General features: G+C 34.5%; 4 protein-coding genes and 1 non-coding gene across 7 annotated transcripts in view; all 5 read left to right on the top strand.

Annotated features, from left to right (window-relative positions):
• Nucleotides 1-3803, top strand: part of LOC122007960 (alpha-glucosidase 2-like) — a 32044-nt gene extending 28241 nt beyond the window's left edge. For both annotated transcript variants that reach the window (XM_042563499.1, XM_042563498.1), the window contains exons 20-23: nucleotides 2156-2258; nucleotides 2431-2604; nucleotides 3143-3288; nucleotides 3441-3803. In XM_042563499.1, coding sequence (XP_042419433.1) covers nucleotides 2156-2258; nucleotides 2431-2604; nucleotides 3143-3288; nucleotides 3441-3634 — 617 coding nt within the window. In that variant the 3' untranslated portion in view covers nucleotides 3635-3803. The remainder of the gene's footprint in view (nucleotides 1-2155; nucleotides 2259-2430; nucleotides 2605-3142; nucleotides 3289-3440) is intronic.
• A 3074-nt stretch (nucleotides 3804-6877) lies between these two features.
• On the top strand, nucleotides 6878-9995 carry LOC122007959. Its single transcript, XM_042563497.1, has 5 exons — nucleotides 6878-7113; nucleotides 8680-8794; nucleotides 8882-8971; nucleotides 9564-9662; nucleotides 9738-9995. Exons 1-5 carry the CDS (start codon nucleotides 7046-7048, stop codon nucleotides 9834-9836), a joined length of 471 nt encoding a protein of 156 aa, XP_042419431.1. The 5' UTR covers nucleotides 6878-7045; the 3' UTR covers nucleotides 9837-9995.
• Nucleotides 9996-11816: 1821 nt separating this feature from the next.
• TRNAS-GCU lies at nucleotides 11817-11898 on the top strand. Its single transcript has one exon. It is a non-coding gene; the product is annotated as a tRNA-Ser (tRNA).
• Nucleotides 11899-11950: 52 nt separating this feature from the next.
• Nucleotides 11951-16203, top strand: LOC122007958 (TSET complex member tstD-like). Its single transcript, XM_042563496.1, has 5 exons — nucleotides 11951-12185; nucleotides 14346-14459; nucleotides 15432-15511; nucleotides 15601-15725; nucleotides 15897-16203. The coding sequence occupies exons 1-5, from the start codon at nucleotides 12133-12135 to the stop codon at nucleotides 15966-15968; spliced, it is 444 nt and encodes a 147-aa protein (XP_042419430.1). The 5' UTR covers nucleotides 11951-12132; the 3' UTR covers nucleotides 15969-16203.
• Nucleotides 16204-18399: 2196 nt separating this feature from the next.
• LOC122007957 (nuclear speckle splicing regulatory protein 1-like) lies at nucleotides 18400-21718 on the top strand. Of its 2 annotated transcripts, none has more exons than XM_042563494.1 (6): nucleotides 18400-18534; nucleotides 18609-18962; nucleotides 19030-19152; nucleotides 19865-20083; nucleotides 20187-20619; nucleotides 21401-21718. In XM_042563494.1, exons 2-5 carry the CDS (start codon nucleotides 18798-18800, stop codon nucleotides 20583-20585), a joined length of 906 nt encoding a protein of 301 aa, XP_042419428.1. In that variant the 5' UTR covers nucleotides 18400-18534; nucleotides 18609-18797; the 3' UTR covers nucleotides 20586-20619; nucleotides 21401-21718. The 2 variants fall into 2 exon arrangements, with proteins under 2 accessions (XP_042419428.1, XP_042419429.1); XM_042563495.1 differs by having other exon boundaries at nucleotides 18405-18534; nucleotides 18768-18962.
• Nucleotides 21719-22248: the final 530 nt, after the last annotated feature.

The following is a 22248-nucleotide window of genomic DNA, read 5'->3' as shown; positions in this document are numbered from 1 at the left end:
GGCTGCTTTGATTGGCGCGCCCAGGCTTCTTCGAGGGGTCTATATAAGGCCTCCATTTCTTCACCGGAGGTATGCACGTCTTCATCTTGAGGCTACCTTCTTGTCATTCCTCGCCTGACTTGAGCGTCGGAGGACCGTCGCCGGGACACCCCTCCCGGCTCGGTTTTGTTGCAGGTTCGCCGGAGTACTCGAGGATCCAGCAGAGAGTGCCACGTGCCCAGCGTCCGCTGACTCTTGGTTCGGACAGGATCACAGACTTTAGTAGCGGCTCATGATTGACAAAGTGTTAGATTAGAGTACACTCTTAAGGATTGAAGTACATTTGTACACTTCTAAAAATTTTCTCATAGTCTAACTACACCTCATTAAAGAAACTACTATTTCTTGCACATAGTGGACCAAAGAGGACAAGGCAAGATGCCGGGCCTTTGTCAACATTCAACTCGCACAATAGTATTTTCCGAAGACTCTCAATGTCTTTCGGTAGGTGCACATCTTCTATTGCATGTGTAGCCAATTCCAAATCCTCTTCTATAATTCTGTAATAGGGGGTACCCGAAGAGTAGGTGTTCTTGCGATTCCCGTACCACTGTTGATCTTCCATGTAATCTTGTCTATCTCTTGTGGAAAGACGCCTCTTTGCCAACATCCAAAGTGTGACTGCATGACTCGACGGTAAGTAGGCCTTTCACACTGTTCGGGATCATATCTTCTTAGGATTAGGATGTCTAAAGAAGTCATGCCCGAGCCACCCCGCCATCTTGAGCAACCCACTTTGCTAGTTATTGTCCAGCACCCTCCGAGGAGCCGACAACCAATAATAGAAGACTACGTATCTGCAGTAGGTGCTTGAGCAGAGGGGAATCCGAATGGGCTACCTCCCATGTCCATAAGAGGTGGGGATTCCCTTGCGTAAAATGAAAGAAGACTGTTCCTAAAAACAAGGTCTAGGTGGCCTGGTTCTTGATAATGAATGAAATTTAACAATCTCAATTGAATTTAAATATAAAAATTTTCAAATAAAAGCTTTAGGTTATGCTTTATATTTTAAACTGCTTAATCCAGTTTAATACTGTGATTATTAATAACTTTGAATATTTGATCGGAGGATGACAATGATTAAATAGCGGATTCAATCTTTGATTGAAATGGTCCTGGTTTTTATTCTGGTTTGATCAGGTTTTTAATGAAACCAGTTTTGAGACAAGATCAGATTGTTGAACTGGCTGGTTCCCTGTTGAACTGGGCAATTTAGTCCGGTTTTCAAAATCATGTTTACCTCTTGGGCATAGCAATATAGACATTATAAAAAAATTTGCCATTCGCTCAGAAAATTATTTGTCTGAATTTAATTACATTCACATCTGCTCCTATTTGAATTTTTATTCTTTTGGTCCGTAATTTGCATATTTTTGGGGGAAATTTAATTGCCACCCAATAATATATTTAGGAGAGATTAATGGATTAATCCTTTACATTTCATGGTTGCACTCATCCTCTTGGTTTCTTAGTTAGCAATTTAAACAAAATTTTATACAAATTGGCTTGATGAACTTGGGCATTAGAGATTAAATGATGAACATGTTGGTGTATCATTGGGATGCTAAGGGCAAGATGTTCTTATTTAAGTGCAACGTAATTTAGACCTATTGCTGAAAATTGACTAGAATAACAAAGAGTATTAGTACAATCTGGAAACCTAAAGTGGATAATCTGCAGTGTTCTCTAAACAGAAAGGTTTTTGTGATTTCCCTTTACTTTTTCTTTTCCTTTTAGAGCAGAAGATGAGCTCCTTAGACTATACACCAAAGCACTTTTCTCCTCCAAACAATATATTTATATGTTTTGTAAGATCATGTATGGCGCCAAATAGTCTGGCCATGGCTGTTGTTATCATTGAGGATGGTCTACCCTGTGTTTTAGGGTAAGAATTTTATTATCTAAGATTTGAAGGGGATATTTTACCCTTTCAGTTTAAGATTCAATTTGGAAACCTGGAAAATAATAATAGTAAGTAAATGATGAAATTTCAAAATGTCAAGCTGATCTCACATGCAGTGTAAATCTTTGCGATTACATGTTAGAATCTTGAATACGAACTGTCTATTTATAGATACTTTGAGGGTAAGCAATTATATTTTTATGGTTATTTTAGGTACACAGTGGCTGCACAGCCGAGTTGAAATTGACGGATATGAAGAATATAGCGGTATTGAATACCGGTCTGCTGGCTGCTCAGAGGAATATAAAATTATCGGGTAGGATTATCTTACAATTTTCTGTAAAAGATAGCTTCTCAAACTTGCTATTCAGGAAATCTTTAGTAACTGCTATGATTTTTTCTCCGAAAAAAAACAGTTAATTATATGTTTCTTTCAACACGAATCCAATTTCAATGATCACATTGACAGAATTGGTATATTTCTTTAGGAGGGATCTTGAGCAGTCTGGAGAGGAAGAATCACTTGGCATGGAAGGGGATATCGGTGGAGGATTGATTATCCAACGGATAATTTCTATTGTTAAAAGAAATCCTAAAATTCTACGTGTTGATTCAAGCATCATTGCACGCAATGTTGGAGCCGGTTCTGGTGGATTCTCACGGTTATTTTTCTCCAACCTTTTAGTCATGAGTATCAACAACAAATAAAATATTATTATTCATGTCTTATGTTGACCTACCAAATTTTGAGGTGGGATCAGCAATACACAAGTGATTGGTTCTTCATCTACTTTGTATACTTATTCTTTCTGAAAACTAGATCTACCAAGTGTTTAGCTCCAAAATGCCAAATGTAAGCTTCAGAGCTTCAACTTTGGCTGCAAGTCATCATCATCTAGCTATACTTGTCCTTCCTTTTTTGGGTTTGCTATTATGAAAACTGAAAACATACCAAAAGTAATGTAACTTAAATAGGTTGTGTTATTTTAGGGATACTGAAACTGATTGACATAGTATGCTAGATATTTGACCTTCAATTCTGTTTCGTTACTCAGTGATATTGTGTGTACTTATTCTGGATAAACATTGTATATAACCAAGTGTTCCTCTTGTAACCGGAATCTAATCCTTTTATTTATTATTAGTAATTTATGTTTTTAATTTGGTCAAATGCCTCAATTTTTTCTTATGTTTTTGAAGGTTGGTTTGCCTAAGGATTCATCCGACATTCACGCTTTTGCATCCCACTGAAGTTCACATTGCATTCACTTCCATCGATGGTTCAAAGCATGAAATCTTTGACGGATCTCAAGAACTGTCATTTGAAGGGAACAATCGCCCCAATGGTATCTAATTTCTCACTTCTCAGATACTACATATTCCTATCCTTTTCCTCAACTGTGATACATTTACAAATATTGCTTTTTTTTTCTGAGACAATTGCTACACTCTTTGTAACATTGATAAATTCCCATATTGACTCTATTAGTTTTCCCAGGTGAATGGATGCTGGTGGACAGGTGTGCAGGACTAGCTTTAGTCAACCGTTTTGATCTCCATCAGGTGAACACATGTATGGTGGAATGGGGAGCTGGAACAGTCAACTTGGAGTTGTGGTCTGAGGAGAGGCCTGTTTCTATAGACACTCCTTTGGAAATTTGCCATGAGTATGAGGTCAGGCAACTCTCATGACTTTGAGACTACCTTTTTAGTTACAAAATTTAAGCCCGTTGACAAAAGTCAAGTCCCATCTTTGTAGAGGACGGTTTAAACCCCTACTGGACATATTTTTCCTTGAATTTCTATGCCACGCTGTAATTTCATTATGCACCATTATTAATCACTCTTTAGTGCCGCTTTCTGATGCTGCCTACAAAATTTTAAATTAGAATTACACGGCATTTAGAATTATAATTCAAGCAATTTTAGAGTTATTGTATTGCTAGAAATAGAAGATTCCACTGAATAGTCATCTTTAAGGTGTTTTGTTTGCAACGCGCAGTTATAGTGCTATATCTACAAATAATGATATAACTTCTCACCAGTTCAGCTACTATTATGTTGTAATGAAATTTTAGTTATGCTACATCGTCATCTGATAATTATATGTTTTTTATTTGAATTTAAAAAGTTTAAAGTGATCATTAATGTTTTTTGAATGCCGGCCTTGTAGTCCATAACCAACAAAATTTTGGCGTAGCTTTCTCAGTTTAAAGAAAGATCCTTCATACTTTGTAAGCAGGCCCGTCTCAACTATTCTTGAGGCCCTAGGCAAAAAAAGAATTTAATATTTTTTAAAATAAATATTAAAAATATTTAATTTTATTAGTTATAGCAAAAGGTAGAATTTGTCACCCTAAAAGCCCAACACGATCAGGGACGGATCCAAGGGGGGGCGGCATCGACGGTCGCCCCCCTCCCCCCTTGCCGGTAATGGAACCCCTAGTAGTATGGGGTTCCACCGGTGGAGATAGAAGATACTGTCCTTTGTTTCACGTAAAAATCGCCCCTCCATGCTTGAATTTCTGGATCCGCCACTATCAGCCAACAGGGGCGGATCCAGAGGGGGGGGGGCGGCATTGGCGGTCGCCCCCCCTTGCCGGAAATGGAATCCCTAGTAGTATGGGGTTTCACCGATGGAGATAGAAGATACTACCCTTTGTTTCATGTAAAAATCACCCCTCCATGCTTGAATTTCTGGATCCGCCACTAAACACGATCAATCCTACGACCATATGTGAGGAGGTAAATCGGAAAGCTGCAGTTGGCCATTGTGGAGAGAGCATTTTTCTTGACTTTGCCGAGATTCGACACCTTACTCATTGTAACAATATCTACCTGTATAGCCAACTCAACCATATCCCGGGGGTGATATTTAATTTTGTTAGTAAAATTTAAAAGGGTAGTTTCATATATTGTCAATAATTATTTATACAATTAGTAGCAGTGACTAACTAGGCCCCAAAAACTTTATCTTATGTCAAACCTCATTTTTTTTATTATTAGTAAAATTTTAAAAATAAAAAATATTTTATGTTATCTAATTTAGAAATAATAATAAATTATTGTAATACTATTAATATACATTTTAATTATAATTTTTTTTAAAAAAAATATCAATCATTTTTAACTTCGAGGTAGGAAAGTTTCGACACAACAATAAAATTATTGTATGACCTAGAAGAAATATGTTCGAGTATTAAATATAGTCATTATGTATAATAGACTGTTCCTCGGAATCCCTCGGGAGTTTCGTGAACTAAACTGTCTTTTTATTTATTTTAACTTTGATAAATTATTAATAAAATTTATTTATCTAAAAATATTTAGCTAGAAAATATTAATAGTGAATTATTAAAAAAAATGAAATAAAAATAAAATTTAAGAAAGAAATAATTCTACATTTTCAATATGTTTTTGACTATTAAAAGTGTGTATATATATATATATAAATTAAGTGTTATCAATAAATATATCATTAAAAAATTTAAAATTACTAATTAAATTTTAATAAAAAATAAAAATAAATTACTAACTAAATCTAATTTTAATAGTAAAAATTTAAAATTTTAGTAAAAAAAATAAACATGATCCAAATTTAATCTATAAAAAATTTAAAATTTTTGACCAAATATAATTTAGCTAGTAAAAAATTATAATTACCGATAAAAATAAATTTCAACTAAATTTTATTTTAATCATAATTTTAAATATTTAATATCCATACTCCTATGCTTTTAAATTAATATTCATATTTAATTTATATATATATATATATATATATATATATATATATATATATATATATATATATATATATATATATATATATATATATATATATATAATATACCCCGTGCCGGCCCTGTTTGTAAGTAATAATAGTTTTTTTTATTCCTCTTTTAGTTCTCCTGTTGCCAGCCAAAATGACTCGTCTCCTCCCAGTAGAAAATGGCTATCGATGCGAACTCAGTCGCAGCGGCGTTGTAGAAAAATGACCCATAGAAAGTAATTAACTTTTTGATTAAAAAAAAAAGATGAAATAGCTCCGATTGTTTCATTATTTCATAGCGTGCTTCATTATTTCATTATTGTTTATTCTTCACGCTTCGATCACTCATCTCATTGGATAGTTTTAGCCTGGTAGTCCGGGCGATCTTAGTGCTTTGTTTCAAGTTAATTAATATTATTGTTTAAATATATAATTTACAAACAAATTCAGTATAATTTAGTCAGTCAACTCAGATCAATTTAATCAATGGAGTAAACTTTTTTTCAAGGAAAAAAACTCAATTAAATTATATTTCTTTTACCAAAATCCGGCCACCAAAATTGACTTCACAAAGAAATATATTTTCTCTGTGCAGTTCCAATTGGAGAAAAAAAATCTTATATTTTTTTCAAATTCCAAAAATCTCCCCGTAAATTTACAAATTCAAAATTTGAATTGACTTTCTATCTCGTCAAATTTTCCAACGAGCGGAAGTCCTTCGCCGTAAAACCCAAATCCACGTCGCTTGATGCAGTCTATCTCGACCGTCAATGCGGCGATCGTTGATCCCTACCCTCGAAATTCAAATCTCCTGTCGAGAGGCCTCTGTCCTCACTAGAAACGCGGGAACGAGACGTAAATAACGAACGGTCAGGATGATTGCAAGAGGGTGTCGTAAAGATTGTAACGTGCGGATCTGGAAGTCTACGCGCTCCCGTGACGACCTGTGATGGACCGGAGTGGCAATTCGGATATTATGTTTTATGTCGAGGGTAGTTTGAATTTGAATAGGAAGGCTGGTTTTAAATGTCACTTTCGCTTACCCTTTCTCGAACGGACGGCTAAGATTGGATAGAGAGGTGCGGGTCCCATACTGTATACATTATCGTGCGGTCGTCTTAGCTGTTGTCTTTTCCACGCAGCTTCTTTTCGATCGTAGTTGGTAATGGACCGGCGAGCGAAGGGGAAAAAATGACTTTTTATTTAAGCCCGATCCTTTGTTGCCCCCTCAAGAATCGTCGGATCTGAGAGAGATCGACTGCGATTTCGTCGCGCCTCGCTCTCTGTTCCCCTTTAGATCCGAGGTTTTGTTCGTGTTCCCTTCAGGTGTGATGGGGTTCATGTCCTTCGCCGGGAGAGTCCTCTTCGCCTCCGTCTTCCTCCTGGCCGCCTACCAGGAGTAAGCACAATTTTTTTTTTCGATTACTTATGTTTCGTTTTCATGTTAAGTTCCGCCAGTTTGGTTGTTCATGCTCTTATTTGGGTCCATATTTGTTTGATTAGGGTTTAAAGTATCCTGCTTCGACTTTTATGCATTAGAAGCTTGAACTTTTTCGTTAGCTTGATATTCTCCTGTTGGTCGCTGACGTTCAGTGTTCCATTGAGCTTATGTTTGTCTCTTATAGCTAGGCTTTCTGACAATTGCTTACTTGGCTATCTGGCCTTCTTGTTCGCATCCATTTATTGCTTTGATCTTTGTAGTTCTATTAGTCGGTCTGCAGGGAATTTTTTTTTTAAAATGTTTGCGCTGTTAAAATTCACTTCGTCTGTGTGACGTCTGTGAAAGTTAGATCTCACTTATTTTATTTAAATTTATTTGGCTCCAGTCACAATTGGAATTTCATTAAATGAACATGTATAAGCACCGAGAGTGAATATTTTGTCATAAGAAAAAAATCTAGATTTTGAGTTTAGATTTGATGAAATATACATGATAAATTAGTTATGATCGTTTATATTGCAGATTTTGGGAGTGTTTTTGTTTTCTCAAAATTTTCCAGTTTTCCTTTTTCCAATGAAAAATAATCTGGAAAATAAAAAAATAAAGGCTTATTTTTCAGGCTCTTTTGACTACTCTATAAATAAATAATAATAATTTTTATGCAAAGAATGACTAATTGGATAGTGACAAGATTTTGTTAAGTGAAGAATTTAGTTTTATATCTGACTATAATTTTATTTCGCTGTGATTCTATAATTGTTGTTCTGAATTTGACGTCTTATTGTATGAGGTTTATGCTGAATAGAATAATAGAAATATGACTCATCAAAATTTGATCTCAGAAATATAAACAATCAAGTTTGCAACCTTAAATAGACGACTTGAGATTATTGCTGTTACCATTTTGTTAAGAGCCTTGCATAAGGATGGAGCTACTATCTAATTTGTTAGATCTTAATGGTCTCATATGGTAAGACAATTTTTGTCACTCGTTATATGAAAAGTAATATGTTTCATCAGTGACTCCGCTAAGATCAGTATGTAAAAGGTTTGCACACGATACAATCATTGGCATGGAATAACTAAAATAGTTCCATGTAAAATTATGGACTCTCTAGGACAATACACAGCTTAAAATACTTTGCACATATATATGGGAACCAAATCTTATCGAACGTTCTGCCTGACCTGTAGTGCTGCAACCTGTTATGAGATAATAATGATTGTCAGAAAAGAATTTGAAAAGTTTTCTTATTTGTGAATTGCTATGCTTTCATCATGTTTGCCTAAGTGATTGTTAGTAATCTCTGATTAATCTCTGCTCCAATATTAATGGGGATGTCTATTCTGTCTAACTTGTGGTCGTGGAGATAGACATCTTCACGGTGATGATATCTAGTAAATTCAGCTGGGAGTTCTCATGATATATTAGCTGATATGTTATCCATTTTATGTTCATTTCTTATCCATAATTTTGTGCACATATAATTTATTCTTTATTTTCTTTTGAGATGCATTTCACAGATTTAGTGAATTCGGAGTTGATGGTGGACCAGCCGCAAAAGCTCTCAAACCCAAGTTTGATCTTTTGATGAAACATGTTTCTTCACATTTTGGCTGTTCAGCACCTCATGTGCAAGTAACCATCTTTGTCTTTCTAATTCCTTAAATTTTATATCTGTCAATTAATATTTCTTACTGAACTGATTTTATTCCTTTTTCTCAGATGAGGCACATTGTTGCTGGTCTAATTTTTCTTAAAGGTCTCGGGGGCCTGCTGTTCATCTTCAGCAGCTCTTTTGGAGCTTATCTGCTGGTATGTCTTAAATGAATATAGGCTTTGTTACCTAGTTTTTGCCTGAAGGGATAACATTTTGCTCAAAACATTAAATTCTGACCTAAAGTGTATCAATCTTTGCCAGTATCCTTATCAATTTGTCTTTAGTTCAGTTAGTTTTGGTTCTTCCTAATAAACATCAGACTTTTCAGAATCCTACTGAGGCTTGATACTGAATGAGCCTTGTTCATTTTGTTATACAATTTCTCTGATTTTGATTATTTTGTTATACGATTTCTTGAATATGACCATTATTCATATTCCTTCCAAAATAAATTGGAAATTAAATCAAGATATGTTTTACTCTGTTGAATGGTCTCAATGCTCAAGCTTTTCCATCAACATCCTGTCTCCTTGTGTTTCTGTCTTTTCAGATACCCATTTGAAGGATTTTATATAAATCTTTTAACTTGATGCCTCTAACTTGCTGCCTATTTTCCCTTGGTATATTTGCTGAACTCATGGAGTATGACCGTTAAAGAAAATGCTTACTTGATATCTGCTTAATGGCTTATAAGTTTATGTATTAGCGCATTGACTGACACCAAACTGAATATTTATCCCTGTGCAGATTCTTTTCCTAGCATTCACTACTCCTGTCATTTACGACTTCTACAACTATGACATCGAGAAGCCTGAATTCATGCAGCTTTTCAGCAAGTTTATTCAGGTTATTTCATCTATCCTTTGTGCTTTGGTTGGTTCTATAGTTGGTCATTACTTGATTCTCACCGATTCGTTTCAGAATTTGGCACTTCTCGGAGCACTACTTTTTTTCCTGGGCATGAAAAACTCCATTCCAAAGCGGCAGAAGAAAAAGGTTACCAAGGCGAAAGTGAACTAGGTAGTGTGTTCACAGTTTGTGCCATTTTCCCACCTGTTGTGGAGACTAGGGACACAATATCATCATCATTTATCTAAATGTAGTTCTGTTTCTGTGGTACCCTGTCATAGTTGAGTTGAATTGGCTTGAGAAACTAGAGATTAAATTTTTCGTGGTTCATGATGCTTATTGCTTGTTTATCATCTATGTAGTCTGTTTATTCATATTATAGATTATATGCTGAATTATGAATTCTTGAATCATTATTGATCTTAATAATCTATCGACGCTTAATATGAACATACAGGGTTAGTAGTTAGTATTCCTCAGTGCCTACTTCTCTAGACAATTAGAAATCATGGTGGTATAAAGTGATTCGTTCGCCCTCAAGGTTTCTATCGATCTGTTCATAGGCCAACCTGTTAGAAATCATAACTTTATAGTTCGTTGCATGGTTAACATTGACAAAGGCTGGGTTCATGATAATTTAAAGCTTTCCTCCCATGACTGTGTTGCTCAAGTAGAATGGTAAATGAATCGAATATTGTGAATAAATTTGTCTTCAGTTTGATAAATTGAATATTTGTGAATAAATTTGTGTTCAGTTGGCTAAAAGTTTATTTATGCTCATTTAATACGTATAAGATTAATTAATTAAATAAGCTTAAATAATTTATTAAATTAAATGAATAACTTTGAATGCAGATCGATTGGGAGTGTAATTAGTGGGTGTTACATAGATAAGAGAAGTTGACGACCTTGGCTAAGATGATGGTTTCCACAAAGGGAAAATCTAGTCGATCCTTGGCTCCTTAGAAACACCTTGACTTCTCGAACGCACTCCGATTTCTTGGGCGCATTTGGATTCCTTAAGCGCATCCTGACTTTTCGGGTGCATTTTGGTTTCTCGGCTGCACCTTGTCTTCTTGGACGCATCTTAGCTTCTTGGGCGCACTTCGACTCCTTGGTCTCTTGTGTTTTTGGTGACTCGACGCAGAATGTAGGGTCATTTTATGAAAAATGACAACCATCGCATAAATTTCATATAATTTCAGGAAAAGAAAAATTATTATGTAAATATCGGATTATTTCAAGAAAAAGATAATCATCATATAAATGATTATTTCGGAAAAAAGACAACAATGTGAATAAGTCTTGTATTATTTAAGAAATTTGATAATAATAATGTCGAGATTGTAACGGAAGAAAGAGTATGTTGTCATTCTATAAAAGATAACCCTTTTCGGCATCAAGTTACAAACACATATAGGCACATCAAAACTCTAATATTCTTCTTCATTTTCTAATTTGAGCATCGGAGTGGGTACGCTGAAGAACTCCTGACTGTAATTCTAATTTCTTGTTTAATGTCATTAGGCTCATAGAACCAAATCATCCTTATTTTCATCAAGTGATTGACGATTAAAGTTGACAACAAAGACAACTCATTAATAATTCATTCGCCGATGTTTGCGGACGGATTCACACATGTTTTCAATTCATTAATGCTTATTAATATATTAAATGAATAAATAATTTTTTTTAAAGGATTAAAATATATTTTATTATTAAACTTAATAATCAATTAAATAAATTTAGAATGTGAATGGAAAGTTTGATACCTCTTAATCAAATTCAATTCAAATCAAATTCAACTCCTAAAATAATAAATTAAGTTAAATTTAAATAATGATAGTTAAATTATTAGTTAATTTAAATTTATACATATAGTAATACAATATGAGGTGTTAAATATAAATGATTATATAAATATACAAAATTAATTATCTATTTATATATAAATAAATTTTTTAATCAATAAAATTTTAAGAGTTTTTCTACAAACTATGATCCTACCTTCGTGTAAGTTTCTCAGGCTGTTAAACTGATTGTTCATATTTTGAGCTTTTTTCACATAAAAGAAAAAGTATAAAGCCAGCAAAATTAAGCAAAACAAAGTTTGAACATACATTAAATATTAAAACAAATACGAGTCATACTGTCGCTTTGGCCGAGTGGTTAAGGCGTGTGCCTGCTAAGTACATGGGGTTTCCCCGCGAGAGTTCGAATCTCTCAGGCGACGTGTGTTTTTTTTATTCTTGACTTTTTTGCACATAACTAATAGGGAGAAGGCCTTGGCTCGACAGCGCGCAGCCCATTCTTCCAAAGCCCGTTCGCGTGCCTTCCGGAACCAGGGTCACAGAACACGAGAAACGGAGAAAGGAGCGGAGGAGGTGCAGAGAGAGCCGTTTCGCCATCGGTGAGAGGAGTCGCCTCGCCTCCCATCCCATTTTGATCGATCCCCTAGATCTGCGCCATGATTCTGGCAGTTCTCTTCACCAACACCGAAGGCAACATCCTAGTCGAGCGGTACGCCACTCTTTCTCCGATTTGTCCTAGTTCTTCCGTAAACCATTTTTCCTCTGCTCCTACCGTTCGGATCCTTTTTGAACTTGAACAAATATATCAGATCTTTCGTCCTTCAGTCAGTATCTAGTATTTTGTTCGTGTATGGCGTCCTGCGGAGGCTTCTAAAGGTGTTAGATCTATTAGTATGATCGAATTGCGACACATTAGAAAAGTTAGTAGTACCATTATATCTTGTGGCCATCCTGCTTAATTTCGTTCGTATTGTATTCATCTAATATTAGCAGTAGTTCTAAAGAACTGGAAAGTTGCATGCCGTTGAATAATTGTGTAGATTTTATACTCAACATCGGCTTTTAATCGTGATCTACTTTGGGGCATGTCAGTAGAATGTCTTTTTGTTTATGTGATGTGAGTGAGTCGAAGAAGAATGAAGAATTCCTGATCACATTATTCGTAGGCATAATTTATGGGGACAAAATCTCGCTTTGTAGATTTCCCCTTGTTTACGTTCTTTATCCTGGTTAACTAACTAATTTCTTGAAATCCTTAGTTTTTGAATATTTTCCTTTTGTCTTGTCTTTGAACTTTCATTATGAATGTTATAAAGACCACAGTGCTACCTAAGAGTTGTACCTTTAGGATGCCCTTCCCATCTTACTTGATGCTTAATTCATGGGGTTTCACAACATAACAACAACAACAACAACAAGCAAGCCTTATCCCACGGGGTTGGCTATATGGATCTTTTTACGTCATTAAGCTCTATCTCCTACTATATCATTATCTATATTTAAATAAATTTTATCTTGTTTTATTGTTAATCAAGTTTTTTTTAGTCTTCCTCTTCCTCGTTTGATATGCGTGTTTGTCATAGTTTCACCTAACTGGAGCATTTATTGGCCGCCTAAGTATATGCCCGTACCATCTTAAATGTGACTCTCAAAGTTTTCCTTCAATAGATGCAATTCCGACTTTCTCTCTAATGCTCTCATTTTTTATTCTGTCCATTCTCGTATGTTTACACATCTACCTTAATATCCTCATCTCTGCAACTCTTATCTTTTGCTTATGTGCTTTAGTCATAATCCAACATTCAGCTCCATATAATATAGCAGGTCTAACTACGGTTTTATAGAATTTTCCTTTAAGTTTTAGAGGTACAATTCATGAGTTTCACAATTTCATTTAATTCATACAATCACTAATTCTTGAAGTCTTCTGTTTTTGGATATTATCCTTTTGTCTTGTCTAAAATTTTCTTCATAAAGATGTCCACCTAGTTTTAGAATATGTTTGCCATCTTAGTTGATGCTTTAATATATATAGGTTCTAAGTTTTATTTGGCGAGTCTCACTTTTGTTTACTTGTAGTGGTGTCCTACAAAATCATGTCTAGAAAATTATGTTTGTGGGACAAATGACAAGTTAACAAGACAAAGATACAAAGAAGGTTAATGAGGATATATGAGTTCCATTCTTTTCCTTGTCTGTTGCTCTATTTCTGAAACAATTTTTTCATTGCATTTTCTTCAAACATGTTTTTTTTCTGCCGTAACTGAAGTAGGTAAGACTGGATGAGAAAGGGACCTTCAGCACCCTCTACTTGAGTTTTTAACAGGGTCTTTGGTTCCTGCAAGGTCTCTTTTATCAGCTGTACCAGCTATTTGATCCACAGTATTTCATATTTTTTTTCTGAAAATTTGTGCAGATTTTCAAAGTATGAAGAGACTCTCATCACTGCAAATATTTCAACACCTTCAATTTCAGTATCTGTTTAACTTATCCATTTGGATCCAGATATCAACTTGAGTGTTTACCCTTTCTCTCAAACAATTGTGAATAATGGAATATATGTAGGAACTTCTCTTCCTTATTGTATTAATTACTGGAAAAGTTTATAGATCTCATCCTATGGTCTGCATTATTTTTTTTTGTCACTTGAAAGAATAAAATAGACAAATTGCAACTGTAGATGCTGTATGTTTACATTTTCTGCTATGGATTTCTTAACTTCTTTCTTTTTGATCGAGCTTCCAACTGTAGATGCTGTCTGATTTCTAATTGGGTGGTAGTCTGTCTCAGTAATGGATAAGCACAGGTATTTATTTACATTTTCAAACCTGCATTGAAACTAATGCTTTTTAGTTTGAAATTTCTGCAGTTTTCATGGAGTTCCATCTGAGGAGCGACTACATTGGCGATCTTTTCTAGTAAAACTAGGTGCAGAGAATCTTAAAGGAACCAAAAATGAAGAACTCCTTGTTGCTTCTCACAAGTATGTAATTTTTTTTGCACTAGTCAAATTCCATGTGAAAAATTAATCAATTATCATTTGCATATTTTTTCTGTAGCCTTTGGTTAATAGAAGATATCTTGGAAATAGAACACATTATGTGGTTTGCTTTCCAAAGTAGTTTGCATGCAGTATTGGTAATTACCAAGACCCCTCATTTAATCCGCTTTCACTTATTTGTTTATCTAAATATAAACCTATATTAATTGGAAAATTGAATTAAAATATTAATTCGAGTTATCAAAGCATGCTTTCATCTCGCTGAATGCCAGAATAAGTGTCATGCATGAGACTAATGATTTTTGTAGGCTAATTTTTTAAGACTTGAGAAGAATGCCAGCATAAGTCTCGCTGAATGCCAGTATTTGATCTTCTTGCTGTGATAAAAAATGGAATTGAAAGATGAGCCTTGAGAAGAATGATAAATAGTTGTCATAAGAAAGTGAATCTAAAGTTTTTTGGCTTTCATGAGATAGAAACTTCTAAGAGGAGGTTATTGGCGCTATGGTTTGATCGAACACTGAAAAACAGTGGACAAATTGTGAGGGTGTATACACATAGATAAACAATCACTAATTAGGATTAAGGTCATATAACAAGTCATTTAGGCCATCAATTGTGTTTATTCTCTCAGCTGCTCCTGGATCCATGTTCACAGTAGATTGAACATCACATTTTTTGTACTTTGTACCATCAAGCACAGCACTCGATGAAGGGGGTTTGTTATTGTCACTTGTTTTATTAAAATACTATCTTCTAATGTACTTTATAGTTCTTTGCCAAGGTACTGATGAAGGCAATGTGATTTTTTTAATTACCAGTCTTTGCAGGTTATTCTGTGATAATTTAACATCATCTTAGGTGGATTGAAGATGCATTTTTCTGTTTACTGCATTATAATTGCGCTTCAGTTTTGCTGCTCCCACTCAAAGTTAACTTCTCCCGTTTCTTTAGATCTGTGTTTGTCGTCTACACAATGCTTGGTGATGTTTGCATCTATGTGATTGGCAAGGATGAGTACGATGAACTTGCTTGTGAGTATCTGGGCCCAATAAGCATATGGATTATGGTTAACTTAAGTCATTAGCGGTTGTCGTAAATTGTTGTATTTGATTTCTTCTAGTGGCAGAAGTGATTTTTGTTATCACATCATCGGTGAAGGATGTGTGCGGAAAACCTCCAAGTGAGCGGCTATTCCTTGATCATTATGGGAAGATATGCCTGTGCTTGGACGAGATTATTTGGAAGGTAGGACAGTATTTATATCATGCCTTTATTTTCCTGTCACTATAAAGAGCGCACAAAAAAGAAAAGACTAGTTAACTAAACAATAGCCATGCAAACTCCTACATGTTTCTATTTAAATGACCTAGTGTATTGTGATTGTAACATCTCCATTTCACATGCATTGCATTTCAGGGGATGTTGGAGAACACGGATAAGGATAGGATTCGAAGGTTGATAAGGCTAAAGGCTCCCGCTGACATATAAAATGGAGTTGCTTTGCCCGTCGTACCTTTTACTGGCATTTGTGAGGGAAGATTACTGTTGTAGATTAAGGCAAGTTATGGCTTTCCAGATACGTATGCGTAGTATATTGCTGCTTTGATGCGTTCGGATTTGAATTCCCATTGTATTGACACAAAAAAAAAAAAAAAAACAGTTTGTGATAAAAACATGTCTGAATTACACTTCTAAATTATGGCATTCACGATTTATTTGCTTAGATATTAAGATTATTAAAGTGATATTCGCAGTCTAAAACATCGTTACGTGTTCTCGCTTCTAAATTGATTTGTTTAAATAATAAGACCGTGATATATAGATGGTTATATTCTCTTGCTCAGATAAATTCGCTTCTAAATTGATTGGTCATTCAGATAAATTCAAAAATGCTCATAATTGACAGTTAAACAACTCAATATTTTAAATTTATTATTTTACTGAAAGAAAATGTCATGTAATTATTAGTGGTTGGGACACTATATGAATATTTTGCCGCTCACTATAGCCCGGGCTAAAAAAAAAAAAATCTTTTAAACATATTATCATGTTTTATTTTTTTTTTCTTTTGTTCTGGGAGCTTTTGGAGCTAGATAAATATTTAAGAGCCATTTTTTATTAATTAAATCTAGTAAAATATTAATAATATATTAGAATATATAAATTATTTTTTTTTACAAATAATTAATTTAAATTTAAGATAATATGATTCTATATTTAGATTTAGGTCATGTAAAATTATGATAAATATACTTATCAAACAATTTTGAAGAAAATAGTGGGATATGGTTGGATTATTATTATTATTATTATTATTATTATTATATAAATAATTAATTTACATATTTTAAATTAAATTTAAAAGATATGAATACAAATATATGAATGAATGTATTTCTGAAAGAAATTAAAATATGTCGTACTAGATTATATAATTGTGAGGGAAGTAAGGTATATAAAAGGGTTATGGGTGAATGATAATTTAGACGCAGTCGACCATTTGATCGAAGTCAAGAGAGTGTTGGATTAGCAGTTGGATTTTGTAAGTGGTTAATTAGATATTTAAGATTTGAATTTTAACTATGATATCATACATCAAAGAACATCGTGTTTAGATGATTTTCTTGAGTACTTCTTAATTTTATAAGAATGACTGATAAAATTTTTTCACCAAATTGGATTGACTACCCGGATTAGGAACTAGATACTTAAATTAAAAAACAATAATCAAAGTGTATAAACAATAAAATCTATAGCTTCTAATTATTTTAAAATAATTTATTATAAATGTCAAAATTTTACAACCCTGTGTCCACAAAAGGGATCCTTTGGTCCGCAAATTACGGACCTGAGGATGGTCCACTGATGTAGACCCTTGATTTGGATGGACTTCATCTATTTAAAGATGGGGTCCATCTAAATCAAGGGTCCTCATGCAATGGACCATCCTCTGATCCGCAATTTGCGGACCAGAGGATCTGCTCTCCTGTGTCCAATAGTCTACGGCTGTCTCATCTGTCACATATCTCTGGCTGTCTCATCTGTCACATATAATGATAAGCATTCGATTAATTCGGTTCATAAATTAACAATGGTAATCAATGATTCATTCCCTTATTTGTATTCCTATTCCTATAATCTAAACATTAAATGATTCTCATTTCCATTCCCCACTCCTATTACCCTAAACCAAACGCCCCCTAAATTAATCAAAAATCAAATTACCAAATCAAATTAAAAATTAATTATTTCGGTTAATACCGAATTAATTAAAGTTATTTAAAAAATAATTTGAAAAAATTTATACAAAATTAATAACGAATTAACTGAATTAAAAAATAATACTGTCTCCCTCTTCAGTCTTTCCCTCAACCTCACGATTTCCGACCACCAAATCCTAAACTCAGATTTGGAGAATCCTTCTACCCCTTTTATCTTTTGAGCATGATTTGTTGAAACGGTCGTGATAGTTGTTACAGATTTTACCGTTCCAATTTCAATATCATTTCATAGAACGGTCGCACGCATATATATATATATATATATATTTTGACTTAATAAAATTTTAAATTTATAATTTGTGTTTAGTATATTAGTAATTTAAGAATTATAAAAATAACACATATTAAATATTTAATAATGTACTAATTATTTGTGGATATACCTAAAATACTAAACAACGTAATAATAAGAATAAATAATAAATCTATTATATATATAATGGTAATAATTAAAATTTAATCTAATTAAATTTATTTAGAAAAAAAATAATAGTTAATAAAAAAATTATATGATTATATAGATTTTTTTTAGATTTTTAAAAAAATTAAAATGATTTTTATTATATTTTATTATATAATATATTAAATGATTATATTTTTAGAAAATGAAATTTATTTATTAAAATCTAAGTTCTAAATTTCTATTCACCTGTGTCTTCTCTGTCTTCTCTCACCTCGAAACCCTAAATCGCCGCTTATTCTTCGACAGCGCGCCACTTCCCGATCAGGCCACGCCGGAGCGCCCCCGACGTCGTTGTCCGATTCATCCGGAGGTAATAATTTCCGATCCGTTCCGGCCTTCCGATCCATTCATTTACTGTTATAACGTCAAAGAACGTCGTTTCAGAGCAAGCCCCATTATTTACCGGAACTGTAGAACGGCGTGATTCGTTCCCGCGCCGGAACGCCCGTTCCGACCGTTCCACGTCCGTTCCGACCGTTCCACGTCCGTTCCGACGAACGAGGCCCCTTCTCTCTTCGCCTCACCTCTTCAAATTGCTTGCAGCCTTGAGGATCGCCACAGCGGCGGCTCAATATGAAGAAGTATGGACTCCAGCTTCGAGTTCCACCGGCGAACAAATCCTCGAAGCCTCCTCCTTCTCGCCCTCCACCTCCTGCCTTCGGTTTTGGTGATGACGATGAGGATGACGTTGAAAGAGAAATATCTCGACAAGCGTCCAAGAATAAGGCTCTGCAGAAGGTATTGCATTTCATCGACAGGATGTTAATGGTTTTCATATTGTCTAATCGAGGGTGGAATTTGGTAGATTGAGGAGCAGCACAAACAGGCCATGGAAGAGGATCCCTCCGTATTTGACTACGATGGGGTTTATGATACGATGAAAGAGCAGGCTGCACGCCCTAAGATTCAAGATCGGACCGATAGAAAGGTACAACCTTATTGTTGAAAACTTGAATTTATTATTTATAAGAAGAATTTGATTATAATAGACCCGCCCTGTCTGGAGTCAATAAATGGTAAGGTAAAATTTCTAATCTGTAAAGTTCTCTAGAAATCAAATCGTAATTTGTCTGTTTGAAGAGGCAGGAAAACTAGTTTCATTTCACCTTATCTTTGAGATTGTAGGTTGAATCTAATAATTAATCCCTTTTATAAATCCATTGTTGCTGAGAAGTTCAAATTCTCATGATTTCGAAACAATAAAATTCATTAACTATTCTTTATTTTTTGATTTTGTTTTTCAACCTCGATTGCATTTTCTAGAAATTTATATGAAATGAAAATTAGCAAATTTTGTTTTTGTTTTTGTATTTTTGTTAAAATAACACGACCCACTTTTTTTGTTTGTTTTTGTTTTGGTACAATATCAATTTTCTATTCTCAGCAATTCTACTCTACCCAAAATTTTGTGGTGTCAACCCCTAGCAATTTAGAGGTGCTTCTTATGTTGTTTGTTTATTTATTTTGTTCTTGTATCACTTGGCATGTATTGTCATGGGCTACAATGTATGCGTTTCCTAATTGAAGAAGGCTGATGCCCTTGTATGGATCCTTCACAATTTCTGTGTATGATTAGGTCCATCGATTTTTCACATTGATGCATCTGAAAAAGTTTATTCCTGTGTTTGGCTTTGTTGCAGTCAAAATACATAGAAACACTTATGGAGAAGGCAAAACAACGTGAGCGTGAACATGAAATTGTATATGAAAGGAAGTTGCTGAAAGAGAGAAGTAAAGAAGATCACCTTTATGCCGATAAGGAGAAGTTTGTAACCAGTGCCTACAAGAAAAAGCTAGCAGAACAGGCAAAATGGTTAGAAGAAGAGAGGCAGCTCAAAATTCGTGAGGAAAGGGAAGATGTAAGTAGTTCATCTCTTCTAAATTGCTCCTTTTTTGTCTTTTCTTGTTCTAATAAACAAGGTTTCCAGTCAAGCACATTGAATATCTCTGGCTTTTCTTCAGGTAACAAAGAAGAGTGATCTTAGTGACTTTTACTTTGGTCTCAAAAAGAATGTAGCTTTTGGTGCTCAATCGGCAGAGACCACAAAAATGCATGAAAGAGAGCCGGCAAAAGATACTCCAAAGCAAGCTGATTATAGCCCTACTGAAACTAGTGCAAGTAGAGACAATAGCAAAAACAGAGAGCAAGACGGTACTCAAGCTGAGTCTTCTAGTCATTCACCCTACAAATCAAATAAAGTTGCTGCTGATCATGCAAGTGAGCAGTCCACAGCTTTAGATGGAAAGAATGAACCTGCAGCTCCAGTTACAAACAATGAGCAGTACAAGAGAAATGAGGATGCAGTGGCAGCTGCCAGAGAGCGTTATCTAGCTCGAAAAAGGGCAAGAGTGCAAATTTAGAGCACCGGAGCCAATTCTTCATTCAAATCTCCTGGTATGTCTTGAGCAAATGCAAACTTTTTGATGAGTTTTTCCTGACAGGAAGCATTTTTGCCCAAAATAGAGAGCTTTTGCCTACACTGTAGAACATTGCTATTTTTCTTATAAACTTTGTCCTTAATTTGGTTAGTTTTGGTTGTTCATCATAAACTATGCACTTCCAGAATCTTATTGAAGCTTGTCATTGGGTCAGTCTTGAAGCTATATTATGTTATTTTGGAAAGTTTCTTGAAACATAATCCATTCAAAGAAATTTGGAACTCAGGAAGTGTGGGCTTCCATTGCATTTTCTCCATACCTGTGCTTTCTCTTTAACATCGTAGCTTCTACTTATGGTTTAGTCACTTTCTTGCTATTCACTTTATCCATTCGAAGGATTTAACTCAAATTCTATAAGATAATTTGCTGCCAGTTTCCCCTCAGTTTGCTTGCTCGACGCACATAACACAACTAGATATGTGTTCCTTTCTAAAAGTTTTCTATAGTGTATGATTGGCTTCTATATCAATTTATAATTTAACCATATAAGAACTAGTGTGTTTATGGTCAACATCACAACATGGTTATCCATTAGTATAACTCATTACATGTATTAGATGTTCCAAAGAGATTTTAAAAGTCGTGTTTGGATTCTTAGCTGTTAATTTGGGTGCTGAATATTTGACCCCAACACAAGCAAGTTTATCCTGGGGCTTTCATTTTTTTTCTCCTTCGCTTTGTATTTTGGTTTTAAGGACTTCTATCAAATTGACTCATTTCGCTATAATATGTTTCAGAATTTGGCTCTCTTTGGCACACTATTGTTCTTGGAACTGGAGACCTTTGGACCTTTCCAAAGCGGCACAAGGTAGTCACTTGGACAAAAGTCAGCTGAGCAATGTGTTCAACAAATTGTGTTTGTTTAAGCATCACGATACCACCATGTTGGTGTGATTTCCCACCTGCAGCGGAGAATAGGAACAATTTCATCATTGATTATCCGAGTGTAGTTTTGTTTCTGTTGTACCTTGTTTATTAGAGTTGCCTTGAGAAACCACATTAAATTGTCATGCTTCAAGATGTTTATCGATTTCTTTGCAGCCTGTTTATTCATAGTATATAGTGTGCATCGAAGTATCCTGTGCCCGTGAATCAGACATGCATGGTGTCATTATTTTAGATTGTCACATCTGATTAGTTTATAGGTGGGAGGAGTTTTGATTAATGGAGTCATATAGCTGAGCCAGAGGGACCGTGCATTAAACCTTTGCCGTGTCTTGACCAGTTAACATTATTCTGCTCTCGGCAATTCTCCTGTATATAGTTGATGAGCATTCTGCCGGAGGGCGAATTAAAACAAAGAATGTGAAACAGTCAGTCACAACCACACATGTAGGCCTATAAACGAGCGAGTCGAATTTTGGAGTGTTTAAATTTGTTTAATAAAATAATTGAATTGAGTTGAATTTAAAATAAATCAAAATTTTAAAATGATTGTTAAAGTTTGACTTGGTTTATTTTTTATGAATTTGAGTTTGTTTGAAGTTTGATTTGTTTAGATGTTATCAAGCTCTCAATTCAAGTTTGACATGAGCTTGGTTTGAGTTCGATTTGTTTAGATGTTATTGAGCTTTCAATTCAAACT

Source organism: Zingiber officinale, chromosome 8A (assembly GCF_018446385.1).
Source record: "Zingiber officinale cultivar Zhangliang chromosome 8A, Zo_v1.1, whole genome shotgun sequence".
Lineage (NCBI taxonomy): Eukaryota > Viridiplantae > Streptophyta > Magnoliopsida > Zingiberales > Zingiberaceae > Zingiber > Zingiber officinale.
The sequence above is the reverse complement of the archived record's forward strand: the minus strand, read 5'-3'. Positions and strand labels throughout refer to the sequence as shown.

What these genes read in the sequence shown, in the direction of transcription:
- LOC122007959 (XM_042563497.1), top strand. Translation starts at nt 7,046, where the DNA reads ATGGGGTTCATGTCCTTCGCCGGGAGAGTCCTCTTCGCCTCCGTCTTC. An exon ending in CTCCTGGCCGCCTACCAGGA is followed by an intron (nt 7,114 to 8,679) that starts GTAAGCACAATT and finishes TGCATTTCACAG; the next exon opens with ATTTAGTGAATTCGGAGTTG. An exon ending in GTTCAGCACCTCATGTGCAA is followed by an intron (nt 8,795 to 8,881) that starts GTAACCATCTTT and finishes CCTTTTTCTCAG; the next exon opens with ATGAGGCACATTGTTGCTGG.
- LOC122007957 (XM_042563494.1), top strand. Translation starts at nt 18,798, where the DNA reads ATGAAGAAGTATGGACTCCAGCTTCGAGTTCCACCGGCGAACAAATCC. An exon ending in AGAATAAGGCTCTGCAGAAG is followed by an intron (nt 18,963 to 19,029) that starts GTATTGCATTTC and finishes GGAATTTGGTAG; the next exon opens with ATTGAGGAGCAGCACAAACA. An exon ending in TTCGTGAGGAAAGGGAAGAT is followed by an intron (nt 20,084 to 20,186) that starts GTAAGTAGTTCA and finishes GCTTTTCTTCAG; the next exon opens with GTAACAAAGAAGAGTGATCT.
- LOC122007958 (XM_042563496.1), top strand. Translation starts at nt 12,133, where the DNA reads ATGATTCTGGCAGTTCTCTTCACCAACACCGAAGGCAACATCCTAGTC. An exon ending in GGCAACATCCTAGTCGAGCG is followed by an intron (nt 12,186 to 14,345) that starts GTACGCCACTCT and finishes AAATTTCTGCAG; the next exon opens with TTTTCATGGAGTTCCATCTG. An exon ending in TGGACGAGATTATTTGGAAG is followed by an intron (nt 15,726 to 15,896) that starts GTAGGACAGTAT and finishes ATTGCATTTCAG; the next exon opens with GGGATGTTGGAGAACACGGA.